General features: G+C 43.2%; 1 protein-coding gene across 13 annotated transcripts in view; it reads left to right on the top strand.

Moving 5' to 3' along the window:
- The window catches only part of LOC116939852 (adhesion G protein-coupled receptor B1-like), a 218,573-nt gene that overhangs the window by 166,861 nt on the left and 36,211 nt on the right, over positions 1-15,501 (top strand). For all 13 annotated transcript variants that reach the window (XM_032948762.2, XM_076065261.1, XM_076065259.1 and 10 more), the window contains 4 exons: positions 1,591-1,741; positions 4,693-4,762; positions 5,681-5,747; positions 7,864-7,949. In XM_032948762.2, coding sequence (XP_032804653.2) covers positions 1,591-1,741; positions 4,693-4,762; positions 5,681-5,747; positions 7,864-7,949 — 374 coding nt within the window. The remainder of the gene's footprint in view (positions 1-1,590; positions 1,742-4,692; positions 4,763-5,680; positions 5,748-7,863; positions 7,950-15,501) is intronic.

Here is a 15,501-nt window from a genome sequence, read left to right as displayed (position 1 = left end):
TACTTGAATTAAGTTGTCATTTTTAATTTGGAGATTAAGAGGCGCCAAATGTTAAAACATTACACGGATTTATGTATTCCGCTGTTTAGCGATATGTTGATATACATAAATCAACGACTAAATAATAATCATTACACTGTAAACTATTGATTTTCTGGGGTAATGGGGGAAGGATGGCGTGCATAAAACAAAAGCATGGATAATGCAAAACATACGTAAACTAAACAATAAAACATGTTTGTGTTTATCCCTGTAGAATGGTCATGATGATGTATACTGTTTTGTCTGCTTTTTATAGTTTCTTAAAGTTATTGGCTTATTTGTGGACACGTGTTCACTCCTTTATCATTGATCCTCGACCAGTGAGGAGCAGATGAATGAGTACAGTTCTTCATAGTGCCACGGTGGCGAGATATTAACTACCTCGCCTGGTATACAGGAGGTGGTTGGTTCGATCCTGACTTTGACGCCTGCTGCTCTCTCCGTGGTCGTGTGGATTTTTTTCCGGGTCCAGTTTTTTTCCCTCTACAATTTGAATCAATGTGCGTTTGGAGTATTTGGCTGGTATCATTTCCACGCGATGAGCCACTTTGTTGAGCTATCATTTGTGACCATATCGCTTATGAAAAAAAGCTATGTAGCTCATGGTAAGATACAAAAAAAAGTGTAATAGTTTAGTTTTGCAATCTGGATAATCTGCCTGCGAATAATCAAGAGTCGCCTGTGTGGAGAGTAATAGCACAGATTTACTGTATTTCCCAATCATACAACTTAGCATTATATATTGTTGCAAGTTTTAACTTCACATGCCATCTCTTTCCAACAATTTAGTTGTGGCCTTTACCTTAAATACTTAAGCTGATCTTTGTTGTGAAAATGTGATTGCTTCATTTAAAACTAATAGTTCAATATTTTAACCGTATCACGATTGCAATTTTCATTTTTAATTTAAATGTTTGTTTTATTATACATGATCATTTATCAAACAGAAAAACCTCCCAACGAGTGACTAATTGGGGAGGTGATGGGGGACGTCCGAAGTACTGCATATGAATAAATAAATACATATTCCATACTCATTTGTTTCGACTAGTAAATACCTTTCACAATTGTACATGGAATGTGTCAATAACAAATAAGTAAATATTTCCAATTTATTATTTACACTGTTATAAACACTTTAAAAAAAATCACTGCGTGTGCTGTGCCGAGTAATCCGAGTCTCTTAGCATCACGGTGAAGGTGGAAGGCTCCTGCACAAGATGTACATGCAGAGTTATTTATTTATTTGTGTATTTATTTATTTATTTCGGTGGCCGTCTGGCTAACCCCGAATTGAGGCTTCCCTTTGTGAGGCGTTACGGTATTCAGTGAGTCCTGGCAAAATAAGACTTTATACTTACTTTCAAAAGGAACGATTAGAATCAGCATTCGCCATGGCGTCATCATGGCCAATGGTTTTGATGACTAATTTAATGGCTGTATGTTAAAAGAGGCTTTTACCATTGCAATTCCATCAGATTATATATAGATGTATTTTTTTTACAAATGAAGGTCGTTTTACGTCCGCGAAATGTCTGCACCTGGCAGGTGACGTGCACCGTCGTGGCAGTGTTCCTGCACTTCTTCTTCCTCGCCTCCTTCTGCTGGGTGCTCACGGAGGCTTGGCAGTCCTTCATGGCAGTGCGCGGGGTGTCCATGAAGAGGATCGTGCGCAAGAGATTCCTGTGCTTGGGCTGGGGTACGGCATGCAACGCCTCTACTCTGAGCCAGCGTTCATTCACACCTGACTTCCATAGCCGCATGCCTTCTTTGGCTGAACATTGTTTTATTTGATGGAGCATCAAACGGTTAAATGATCGGGTTCGGGCATTAATTGAATTGACGACGTATCACTCACCGCCATGTCGTACGGTTTCTAGTCTTGCGCGTGATGGCAATACGTTCAGGAGCTAAACGCCAATGTCGAGGCCTGCTGGCCATGCGAGGGCTTCAGGAGAGAGTTGGCATAATTTTGCTACTCCTCCTTTCAAGGAGTGCAGACTACAGTGGTGTCACTGTATGGTCTATCGGTGGTACAGGGGCTCAGCGGTAGGGGAAGCGACTCGCAGTTCACATCCTGCTTGGGGGCTGATTCAGCCCATCATACCTCCAGGGTCAACAAAATGGGTACCATATCATGGACATCCAACAGCGGTTTCCATGTGCGTACACGAGGAATGTTCAATTTCCACCGCTGGCTCAGCTTTGCAAACGGGGCGATGAGCCGCACCTCCACGTCATTTGAGCAAGATATCACTTTCACTGTTTACGTTGTTCTCTTGTACACATTCATTGCATAGCCCTCCCCCTTTCTTCATGTTTACTTTCCCTATTCAGAATATACTTTCTCTTTTACTCTCAAATCACAGCCCCGGATCGCTCACAGTAAACAGGGTGGGTCCACGTGCTATGGCCCCAATTAAAAAAACACCACCCTGTAGTACGTACGCGGTTTTTTATTTTGTGATATTTTACAATGATTTCTCCTCATAGTTACTAATTTTGCCATTACTCCGCGTGCCTCCTATCAACTCCCCGAGTCTCTGTGCTCTCTCATTCTGCCCTGTGTCTCTCAAACTCATCCATCAACTTCTACTGCCCCTCCCTAATGACCTTCATCCTCTCATTAACTCCTCACCATTCACAGCCCATCTCATCTCTCTTTTGCGAATATATCCTGCCGAAATCAATATCACTACATCTTGCTATTGCCTATTCCATTGTTTTTAAAAAGCTATGAAATATACCTACCATTAGGGAGGGTAATATGTGCCTTCTCTATTGCTCACGCATACTAGCCCTGAAAGATTTCACATAGTACACTTGGTAACTTATATTCGCATCATATCCCTCCATGTGATCATTTAAAAATAGATTCTCCATTTTACCTCTGGAGAGGTAAAGTTCCAATGTTCTATTTACTCACATTGCCTTTCAACCTTATGCTTGATGCACCGAGCTGATCTTCTTCATTGGCTGATGATCTATACGTGTATTTCACCCCTCTCTGATTATTAATTTACATCTTATTAACCCCTTCATTGTGCTGGCCTTATCAAGTCAGTTTCAACTTCTAACTATCCAAAGTCAATGAAACCTTTAAGCAACAATTGTAGTTTTTTTTGCCATTATTTGAGTATAAGTTGGGAAATATATCAATGTGTATGATTTTTTGTTTGTTACGCAAACAATTGTTGGACAGCCACAGCTGGAAAACAAAAGATTACAAACACAGAGGAAATTATTGAAGGTTGATCGGGACCAAAAGGATAAAATTAAGAGACGAATGGGAACAGAATTGAGCACTTTAATTAAATTAAATTGACTATGAATGTTCCTGAATTTGTTTTCAATCAGTTATTATTTCCAACTGTGACGTGGATCAAACACATTGACGCTGACAAATTCAACGTAACTTGGGATAAAACATGCACACGTGAAAAAGGCGAGGTGCATGATCAGAATTCCACTGAGAAACAAAATGAGAAACACGCAGAAGAAGGAAGGAACACGATTTGGGATCAGAAGTTTATTATCCGAGTAAATTACCCATTGAGCTATACAGGTTGTTGTCAAGGGTGGCTCTGCCAGCAGACAAACACAGCAGCGAGAGTTACAAATCAATAAGTGAACACGATGTAAAATATATTTAAATTAAATAATTATAATCAAACGATCTTACAAAACAATTGCGTACGTTCGCATTTGTATTGTTTCGACCTCAATTGTGTCTATATAAAAGAGTGCAGACATGGCCGTGTGGTGATCTCCAGCGAAGAGACAAATTGCTTCCAAAACGTTGGAGCAGCTACATATTGACTGTTCAGGAAAGTAAGTGTGCCTGGACAGAAGGAATGATGGCCGATGGACGAGACCAGTGGTGGAATGACAGCCAGAGACGAGAACGCGCTTGAGAGGGTGACCATGTGGACGAGAACGCGACGAGATGTGTGGGAGTGAAAGGGATTGTAGTGTCGAGAGGCCGTGAAGGATGGCGACAGCGTTGGGGAGGCATTCGTCCAGCAGAGGACACGAAATGGTGCCCAATGATGACGGATTGAAGTGGGAAGAGGTGAAAGAGCCTAAGAACAGCTTTTGCATGAAATAGTCGAGAATGCTGCAGAACTACAATGAATAGTTTTACGTATCAATATTAATCTATATCAGCAATAAAAAAAAAAACATTAAACACGTTCGTCAATGACACCGTTGCCTTAAACGGAAAATATGTAATAGGTGACGTTTTGGGCGATGGACATTCTTCATAGGAAATACATTGTGAGGCCAGAGAGGTAGAGTGGATAATAAGAGTTGGACATTGCACTTTACACCGTGGGCCAGATGAGAATCACATTTTTTAAAATGTTTCCTGAAGAACAGCTTTTTTACTTGGCATGTGAATATGAAGAAAAGTCATCACCTGCAGCATGAAATATTTCTAAATATTTTTAAGGCCACTGTTATTGACAAACGTTTTAAGAATTGTTGTTCGTTGTGCTTTGCACCATTACTAACGCAACATCACCAAATAATTGTATCACCAATAAACATTTTGCATATTGATTTTCTCATCTTATGATTGTTAATCTTTTCTGAAAATGTACAGACGTATTGTTCTAAGGCATCATTATTATTGTTTCCGTGTTTCAGGGCTGCCTGCTCTGGTGGTGGCTTCATCTGTGGGTTTTACAAAGTCCAGCGGATATGGAACGATTCACTAGTAAGTTTCACTCTCGTGGTTTCTGTTCGTAACTCTTTACGCATGTGTGCCGCGTCTCTCCTCATTTTTATTTTATGACGTGATGTCCACTATCGATAATTACTGCATTAAGAACAGATAATTAGAAAATTGTCTAGGACCACAGGACTCATGAATGTTTCAGAGTTTTGTGTTTTATTCAGCTCAATGCTTTGTGTGCAATGGTTATGTGGTTATCTGAATGTCAGAAGTCGTCAGCCTCATCCTGACGACTACATTGTTTTCTTTTATGTATTGAACGAATAAACGGAGTGTTAAGACGTGCATGTCCCGAACAATAAATACATCTCAGTATATACAGTTATCAAAGAAAATAGAATACTGTATTGCATATTTTTATACTTACATTTGTATGTATTGGTTGATATTTTTCTTTGTACTGAACATGCTTAGGGCATCGTGTAATAATTCATATGCAGTAAGTATTAATGTAACGCTCTAGTCCATGGGCATGCATGTGCATGCGTGTGTGTGTATGTGTGCGTGTGTGCATACGTGTGCATGTGTGTGTGCGCGTGCATGCGTGTGTGCGTGTGTGTATGTGTGAAGCGTTGTGTAGCGGTTAGCGTGCTACGCTACGAACCCGGTGACCAGAGTTCGATTCCCGCTCACGGCCAACACCAGTGACGATTACTTGAACCGGTCCTGGGCCTCCCCTAGGTCAACTCAGCCTCAAATAAGAATCTGGTGCGGTGTATAAACATAGCCACTGGGGAGACAAAGGCGGCCGGACGTGGTGCTGGCCACCCATCCCCTCCGTGTACTGTGCCGGCCTTCATAGGTGCTCGCTAACAGCACTTGCCCCAACAGTCTGTTAAGGCTATACGGGGGATATGTGTCCGTGTGTGTGTGTGCGTGCGGTCGTGTGCGTTACACCAGTTGCTGGTTGTCACTGGAAGGTGGGCTCCTCTATTCCTTCGTCGGGCCTGCAGCAGTGGTGGTGCTGGTGAGTAGCCATTTCTGTGACCAGTCACAAGCTAATCACTCAGCCATTTCAATGCTAAATTATATGCTAATTCCTTTGTCAAGGCGCTTTGTTTCTTCTCACACAGCTTAAAGGTCGTGATCTGAGCGTGGCTTTTTTCACTCCAGCGCTGTCCTCCAGTCTCGTCCCTTCACCTGATGAAGGCCGCTTGTGTTGTGGCCGAAACGTCGTGATTTTTGTTATTTTATTTTTTTACCTACGTGACTTTACCCAATAGAACCAAAGAGTATGAATCCTTGCAGTCACGAAAGCTTTAAATCTAGAATTGAGTAGCAGTCTCCTGGGGCAACACGCGATTGCCAACTACACCAGCCAGCCTTGCCAGCGAGCTTCACCATTAAGCCTTCGTTCTAAATGAACGCAGAGCTAAACAATGCTGGTCGACATGCAGGGTAGCCACGTACTGGCTATGGACGTATTGGCGGTACACGGGTGCAGCATAACACACCGGTCCCTGTAGAATAGTCTGACGTTGTCACTGTTGCCTTTCAGTGAGCTGCATCAGAAGTTGCACTGAGATTCAGCAGCTGCTTTCCCATTCGAACGTGGTGGTGGTGGTGGTGACAACACGAGTCATAATCTTTCGATGCCACCGTCCGCCAATAAATTATTCCGGAAATTAATCGAGGAACCGTCCGACCAAGTCTAAGGCACGAGGAGTCAAATCTGCCTTTGGAACACGGAGCAGCCAAATCGTCATTAGGCTGGGTGCTACTGTACGGCAACAGACTGTGAAGCTTCGTGTTCAGCTGCTCATAAACATTCGTCTTTCGACTGTTGGACATCACGAGAGCTGATTTTGACGCACCACCACCACCTCGCACGATTTTCTGACCGGGTCGCGAATCGTGGGAAAATAAATTATTATTGCGAAAAATTCGCTTCTTTATATATATAGCGCACCACCGGTGTACCACTAATACATTAGTTTGCTGCATGCTATATGAATCCAAGTGTCACTCTCATCAGCTTTCCTGGAATGTCCTGTGTTTGCGTTTTTCTGGGAATGGGATGGATTTTGATCCAGATTTGAATTCGACCCATGGGTTCTGAGATCCACCAGGCCAATCAATGTCGGTCTCTGTGTAGACACTGAGCTGTTGTACACAGAGCGAGGGAGGGCCTCGGCAATACGTAATACATGGGTATACACGTACACATTGTATGCACTGGCATGCGTGTGTATAGATGTAGGGTTGTCTGGACTACACCTACGTGATAGTGCAGCGGTTAGTGCACTGCACAACGAACACCATTGGTGACGAATATATCTGATCCAGTTTTGGGCCTCCCCTAGGTCGACTCAGCCATAAATGAGTACCTGGTGCAGTGTGTAAGAATCACCACTGGGGAGACAAAGGTAGCCACGCGTGGTTCTGGCAACTCAATTCTTTAGTGTACCACGTTGCCCTTTATAGGTGCCACTCGCAAACAGCACTTGCCCCAACAGTCTGTTCAGGCTGTACATGGGGGTTTTTTGTCTTGTCGTGTTGCCACCTGTCCTGGTTGTCCCAGGATTGCCCTCATTTTGAGGCAGCTGCTGTCCTGGGAAATCTCTAAGTCTGTCCCGGTTTTTTGTCATTTAAATTACAAAACACCACTAGAGATCAAATACATTTACATGTAATTATCCTCTATTCCGTTATTGTATGTATGTGGAACTTATTTTGCACCATGCGTAGGATGTGCGGGGAAAGGACAACAAACTCAACGCAAAAAAGCAGTTCTAAAGAAATTAGGTTTCAATCTAGATAAATAAACATTTTGGAGCTACAGTGGCTTCCCAATATCGGAAGGAAGAGCGTTCCAGGCAGCCGCAAGCGCGAAGCAGTGAGCGTGCGATTGTGAGATATTTTTCCCATTATATCTACCTTTGTATACACCTCAGAAGTGGCAACCCTTACATATTCGGTGGGAAATTCCTATATGCTTATGTCTGTAAAGGCTTATACCGTACGTCCCACCGTAGCTGTCTTGTGTCTGTACATGTATGAACGTGGCCTAGGGCATATGATGCTCACGTGTGTGTGTATATATACGTTTAAAACAATCTCTTGCTGTTGCTGTCATTTCCCAGGTGAACATGATCTTGGGAATCGTGGTTTTCAACAAGCTGGTGGCCAAAGACGCCATTGCAGACAAAGCACTCAAGCACAGAGCAGGGTGGGTCGAGCGTCGCCATGGCAACCGCCGCACATTTATTTACCTACAGCGCACGTGGTCTTCTTGTCGGGCCCGACGTCGCCATCGGTATTTTCCCATTGAATCCGTTCGTTTAATGGGTTTCGCCTTATTGCGTGCGTTATGATTCCATCCGCTCGCCTATAACCGTATTAGCGTCTCTCGAGATTGTACATCGCTTTTGGCCACTCGCGCGGTTTCTGTTTTTGTTTCATTTGTCTTCCATTGTTCTCGGGTTTCTAAAACGTGAAGCTTAATTGCTTTTACAAACTCATCTCATCAAGTGTGTGTGTGTACGTTTCAACCAAATATCACAGTGCTACTACATCATGTGTACTTCATATTACCCGTGCCCCTAAGCTGCAAAATTCTGGTATTCATGCCACGATTTACCCACATGTTTGGCAAAACAAGAGTGACCCGAAAATGACGGCAAGGTCACCCTATTATCTGAGACAACATGCAGATAAGAGGAGTGACCGTTAAGTGGCAGCATCCTATTATCCGTGTGTCGATAAAAGAGGTGATTCAGGCAGATGCACACGTGAAATATGATCCCCCATACTGCACCCCCCACCCCCCAACCTCTTGAGTCTCAAATCAGATAAGAGGAGTTTTATAGTAATGCTTTCTGATATCCTTCATCTGTAACATACCGTTAGTCCTTGGGAATACACTGATAACAGGAATGGCAGATCCTCTAGCCCCCCAGAGGATTATAGAACATGATGGATAGAAAGCGTTCCCTCTATATATGAAGGTGTAGCAAGGACTAAATGCTCCCACACACAAGACCAATTCTGAGACATTTAAAGTTGAATTAAACATGTCCATGAATTAAAAAAAACAAGCCTGAGATGTATACGTCGCCAAATCATTTCAGATTTTTGAAGAAAAAAAAACTGGAATGGGAATTCACGTAAAATTGCGATATTTTCTTGTTTTGCTCAAAACATATCATAACCTGTCTCACAGAGTATCGCGGGTGAGCGCGTTACGTTTGACTCGGAACAAAATTGCGGCTCGGTAGGGCACAAAGATAAAAAAAAATCATTAATTTGGCATGATCGTAGTGCCGGTTCATTTTGTTTCCCGTGAACAATTCGTCTGGCGCCCTTTAACAGCTTCTGTAACTCTTATCATTCGAGAATGTTGCTAGGCTTGCACAGTTTAGGCAGGGGCCCGGCCCTAGGGGTTCGGGGTGTTGTGCGCCCGTACACAGCGGCGCTATCATGGGGGGAGAGGGGGGGCACAATCCACGTCTTGTTTCATCCCTTTAACTCTGTACCTGGGGGGCGGTGGCGTTGAATGTGAGGTTGACACGGGAGCCATTTCTTCTTAGGCTGGCCCTGAATTTTTTTTATGAAAATGGCAGTTAAAACCAACATTTATTGCCATCAGCTGTTGCACGAAGACAATGCTAAACATCATGCCAAACAATGTGTATGTACGGTATATTGAACTACTTTCACACTGTACGTAGCCAGCTGTGTTAATCGGAGGTGCGGAAAATATAATTTACGTAATGTATTCAATTCCCCTGTTATTCATCAATGGATAAAGTCGTGCTTGTGTGGGTCAAATGAACAGCCACTGCCACTGTCTGCATTAGGGTTGCCACTCTTCCAGTGTAGAAGAAACCCAGACATTTTTGAGGTAGCCGAGGGCTGTTGTCAAAACTGTACCGTGTACTGGAATAAAGTTCAACACAATACCGGTATCAGATCTCAGCACGAATCAATTCCTGCCACCCGGACACAGATGCCAATTAATGTGCACGAATTTGAGAAGTGCATGCCAGCACTCGTGATTTTTGGCAAACTGACCGAAAATAATGACAAGCACGAAACACATTGAAATGACATTCACGTGCATTTGTGCACGAGTGAGGCTCCGGTAAACCCCTGTCCTTGGGTGCCGTGTTCTCTCAGTTTTCATTGAATTATGTTTTTTTAAGTTATTGCAGCCTGTCAGAAATTCCAGTGAACTTCAACCTTCCTACCGTGCTTCATGGTGACGGTACATTTCTCAGATTAAACTGTACAGTAGTGATATTCCTTAAGTATTGTCACACGACCAAATGTTTAGTTTTATTATGGATGGGTTGATGAGCATTAATTACGCCTATTAGGTTGTCATTTGAGTATACATGGAATTAAAATTTTAATATTGTCCGAATTCATCTTCTTTGGTTCTTTCGGTAAAGTCACGTAGAATGAGTCTCGTCCCTTCACCTGATGAAGGCCGCTTGTGTTGTGGCCGAAACGTCGTGAGAATATTATTGTGTTATTTTATTTTATCAATTCATTATTTTATTCTCATTCTACGTGACTTTACCGAAAGAACCAAAGAAGATGAATCATTGCAGTCACGAAAGCTTTAAATCGAAATTGTCCGAATTATTCAATTGTTTGCAGCATGCCAGATATTCCTCCAAATCAAAAGGGTTAACGGCTTTGAGAGGTTTCACTTTAATTTAAACCGTTGGTCTCCGAGTAATTCCTTGCTGATCTCGTCAAGGGGCATAAACCATCAGGTAAACTGTTGTCATCCTCGAGTGGATTTTGGCTAACCATCGAACAAAGATGGTCACTGCATCGCGCGATTTCAGATGTGCTGCGACCGTCTGGAACGCTCATCCTTCCAATGTTAGGAAGCCACTAGAGTTATGCACTTTTAAGTCTCGATTGACTATTTATAACTGCTTTTTGTGTTTAGTTTGTTATCCTTTCCTCGCACTTTCGATTAGCACGGTTGGCTACCTGTGGTGCAAAAGATGTTCAACATACATACATACATGCTGTATTCCATTGAGGAAGTAATTAACCATTTTTGACAGCAGGGGGCGAGAGTACATCATCATTGCACGCTTATTAGGATGGGAACATGGCAACTCCAACAAATCTTGCAGCAAACGATACATGCATTGAATTACTTGCTCAACATTATATCATGTTAATTATACAAATTACAGACACATGTTATGCTGATTCAACGTTATGATGATGCGCGAACTGAAACGGCTCAGGGAGATTGGGCAGTGCGATGGAGACGGATCGAGATGGATGCACAGACGTTGGCGAATACATCCTTGTAGAGCGAGAGACTGGTACAGAGAGGAATACACTGGGAGTGTCAGACTCGGTGAGGTCAGGGCAATGAAGAGAACTGTTATAGAGGCAGACATGATAGTAGTTATGGAGAAATGGATTTATATACTCTCCTGGAACCAAACATAGGAGTATTGTGATTTAAGAGTAGTTCAGGTAGACTTGCCTAGCTAGCTATAATAAGGCTACACTTGAAAACCTAGTTTAATCACAAGGTGGCTGCCTGGATTAGAACCCAGGATCTCAGAAGTGTTCAGTTCCTCAATATTAACTCTGAGCCCCGGGCCACCTTTGTTTAGTTTTGTTTTATAATTATTCTCGTTCTTCATGACAATTTAAAGGCAAGAGAGGGCGGCCACTAAATACGATGCAAATTGACTTCGATGGAAATGCAAAAAGTTTTTTGTATTTGTTAATGCATATTTTCTGATACACACAAATTGTAAAATAAATGTGAATAATAAACACATACTGTATACTCATATAAGCGCACAACTTTATCTGTGATGAATGCTGCATTTTCCGTAGTTTCCATGCAGGGGGCGCTGTAAACCGACACGCCCCCTGCATGAACGACGGAGACGTAGGGACAGACGTTCGATCACGTTGGAATCGATCTGCAGACGGCGGTCTTCTCGCACGGTCAGCTCTATGTCGCCTTATCTGGATCCCGCAATCCCAGACAGGTGAAAGTCCGTATCGAACCGAGCCCCCAGCAAGGCCATCTACTTAACGACGAGAGAAAATTCACACGAAATGTCGTTTTCAATTAAGTCTTCCAGGTGTCAAATGATATAAGCTTTTAATGAAGAAATACAATTATCTAAATAAAAACATAATACAATTCAAAGATGTTTCATTTTTAAACTTCAAAACGGAGCATCGGGTGCTTGCGTGAATGCGTCGTTCGTGTGCAATTTTTTTAGTGACTTTCCTGGCCAAAGGCCGTAAATGGTTGTGAGGGGCGCCATAGGCACCCCCGAAAAACCCCGAGTTAAACGTATATTGTCCCTACCCCGGTCCTCTGATTAGCACGGTTGGCTATGTATGGTGCACAAAAGTTTATATACGTACTACAACACGATACACTTCTTCCAGGAATATTTCATGAGTAGGATTTCACTTGCTGGGAGTGTGTGAGGGATTGGGTTGTGGCTGAGCTGGTCCCATAAATTATTTATTTTATGCAACACATAATTAGCCATGAGATCTTCCCAGCAGGTAACCATCACTTCCACGTGTCCATCCGAATCATACACAAGGCATTTAGAGAAAGAAAAAAAAACATTGAGACATTCAAATACAAACTCCTATAGACAGGCTGGTTACGCACGGTGCGAAAGAAGTTCAACGTAAGTGGATAATGTTAGGAATTTCATGTCAGGACAGGGTCAGCGACATGGAAGTTCAGAATAGGACGCGGCGAGAAAGCATAGTAGACATTATTGGGCAGATGAGGTTACGGTGGATGGCTGACATGTGCAGGATGGGAGAAGGGCAGGTTGCTGAGACCAGCGTGTGAGTGACACCCAGAAGCCACAAGGTCACTGACCCTCGTCGTTTTCCTCTTCTCTCAGCAAACAGAGCAGTTAGAGCCGTTGTCATTGTGGCTTGCAAGTTTGTGCCCCACGCAGCAGCACGAGTTGACTGCAGGCGCTATGCTGCGAAGTGTCTTTGTGTATGTATGTGTAGATCTGTGTGGGGAGCGGTAGTGTAGCGTTTGGTGCACTCCGCTACGAACCTGGCGACCCGAGTTCGGTTCCTGCTCACGGCCAACACTAGTAGAGATGATCTGAATGGGATCTGGGGCTCCCATAGGTCGACTCAGCCTCAAATGAGTACCTCGTGCAGTGAGTGAACGCCGCCACTAGGGAGACAATGGTGGTCAGACGTGGTGCTGGCCACGCACCCCCTCGTGTACCGTGGCGGCCTTCGTAGATGCTCGCTAACAGCACTTGCCGCAACAGTCTGTGAAGGCTATATGGGGATCTTTGTCTTTGTAGATATGTGTACATATGTCTACGTATGTGTACGTATGTGTACATATCTGCGACGCTTTCAACAAAGAGCAGAGCGCCAGGTGGCTAAATCACAGCAAGGTGGCACAGTTGGGAGCACAGGTAGTGCATCTGCCAGTCATCTCAGTCAGTCAACCCATGGCACCTGGGTCTGTCCGGTGACCTCCTGCCAGCAGCGAGTCTTGCACATGTCGCTGATAGCCTCAAAGTGCATCCAGCCTGGCACAAGTGCTGTGGTGAAGTCACCTGTTGTTGTGGCTGTTGTTGCCATTGTTATTGTTGTTGGTGGCTGTTGTTATTGTACATATGTGTAGGACATATCAGGCATTATTGGTTCGTCTGGTTTGTGAGTGGGGATTATTCCGTGATGCTGTGGTTGGAGCCACTTGCACCTTCCATGGCTTTGCATTGGTGACTTTCATGGATGGGGTGTGTAGTCTGCCCACTCCACGGAGTGGAATCGCACCAAAATGTCCACATTAACCTTATGGCGGGACCCCGGGGTCCCGAATAAATGTAAGTCAAAATCCGAATTAATTAATTAATTGATTGTTGCTACTCCGCACATAAACGCCGCGACGCACCTGGCGCGGATCATTCTCTTGTCGTGTCGTCCAAGCACAGCAGCGAGGACGAATGCGCATTAGAGCTGAACAAGCGAATGCGCTCCATGCTCGGGTATGGGCAGGATCATAATAAGTCTTATCCAAAGCTGCTCAAACTGCCTACACGACTTAAGTCCTTTATTTTTCATAATGGTATGCATAATATTAATACAGTGAAACTGCTCTCTTCATTATTATTCGTGACCTACGAATGACTGACTCTCTGTGTTGTATTGCATTACTTTCCCAAATTTTACTGAGTTTGTTTTAGTCAGTTCATTTTCTCTCTCTGTGTCTCTGTATTGTATCTCTAGTATTTCCTGCAGTCACGAAAGCTCCAAATCTCTCATTGACATGCTAATTTCTCTACCCCCCCCCCCCTCTCTCTCTCTGCCCCCCTCTCTATGTAAGGCCTCGACACCATTTCCATTAGTTCCATTTATTTGGTATAGCCCTGTGAGCCATTCGGCTCTTGAATCGGGTGCAACCGCAACAAACAAAAACATGAACAAGAAAACATCTTAAAGTGACTTTGTGTGACTGTGCAAACAGAAAATCCAGGAAAAAACATCAAAATATTCCGGAAATAGCACCGTACACCAACGCTGTGTGCAAAAATCCCAGTGGGATGCAAGTCAAACAACAACAACCACAAGACAACTAAGATTAAGACCATCAGTCTAACTCCGTACTACAATAAACAAAAAACATGGCCAAACCAAAAAACTTTTCGAAATCACCAAAATAAAGCCATAAATGCAATGTAACAGTGATCATAGGGACTGTGACCGAATTTGTAACAATAAACTACATAAATAACATGTAACACCAAACCCTAGAGCCATAGCTGGCTGCATGAGTCACTCCACAACAACAGGAGCATTAGTCGGAGTATCACATTTTTCAATGCACCTTTAAGATCAGCACACTAAATCAAAATACAGATAATGCTTTGCAGCGGTCATCCGGAGCAAAACATTTTAATTTATTTTAGGCCACTGAATAGCAGTGGCAGTTGGGGGTGTACAACTCCTCTAGAGCAGTTTTGACTGAAGATCTCATAGATAGTGATTCAAGTTGCAGTTTATTGGCAATAGCATTCCAGACCCTGGGGGCATCAATAGCAAAGGCCCTTCCTCCGGTTTTTGTGCGGCAATGGGAATGTGAAGCTGGTAAATGAGCGAAGACCTGAGGTCAAATTTGTTCTTTGAAACAGAGAGGAGATCCAGCAGGTAGTCTGCGGATTTTTTTGTAAGTACATCGTGAATAAATAAGATCTGGTACACAAGCCGTCGAAAATTAAGAGATGTTAAGTTTGACCCAATGTAAAGATCACAGTGGTGAGTCCTATATGGGCAGTTCAATGCAAATATTAAGGCCGAGTGATAGATGGAATCAAACTTCTTCAGTACAGTACTTGGGGCTGATTTATACATGATATCACAGTAATCAAGTAGAGGCAGTATGGTAGCTTTTATCAATTCCAAACGGAACATAGGGGGGAAGCAGTGTTTGTGTCGATACAGAAAACCAATTTTTATTTTTGTCTTTTTACCAATAAAATCAATGTGATCTTCAAAATTAAGTTTTGAATCCAGGATGACCCCAAGATACTTATAGATCTTGACTTGCTCTATTTGATAATTATTTAAGGAATGTTATTGGGGAAAAATAACTTCCTGCTTTAGTCCCGGTGAGAAGCATAGCACTTTGGTTTTGGAGGTATTCAGGACTAGTTTAAGAGCAACTAGCTGATGTAGTAGTTTGTTGAAATCACCCTGGAGCTTAGCAATCACGTCAT

This window comes from Petromyzon marinus, chromosome 7 (genome assembly GCF_048934315.1).
Source record: "Petromyzon marinus isolate PM22_M1 ecotype Great Lakes invasive population chromosome 7, UKy_Petmar_22M1.pri1.0, whole genome shotgun sequence".
Lineage (NCBI taxonomy): Eukaryota > Metazoa > Chordata > Hyperoartia > Petromyzontiformes > Petromyzontidae > Petromyzon > Petromyzon marinus.
This window is presented reverse-complemented; position numbering and strand designations above follow the sequence as displayed.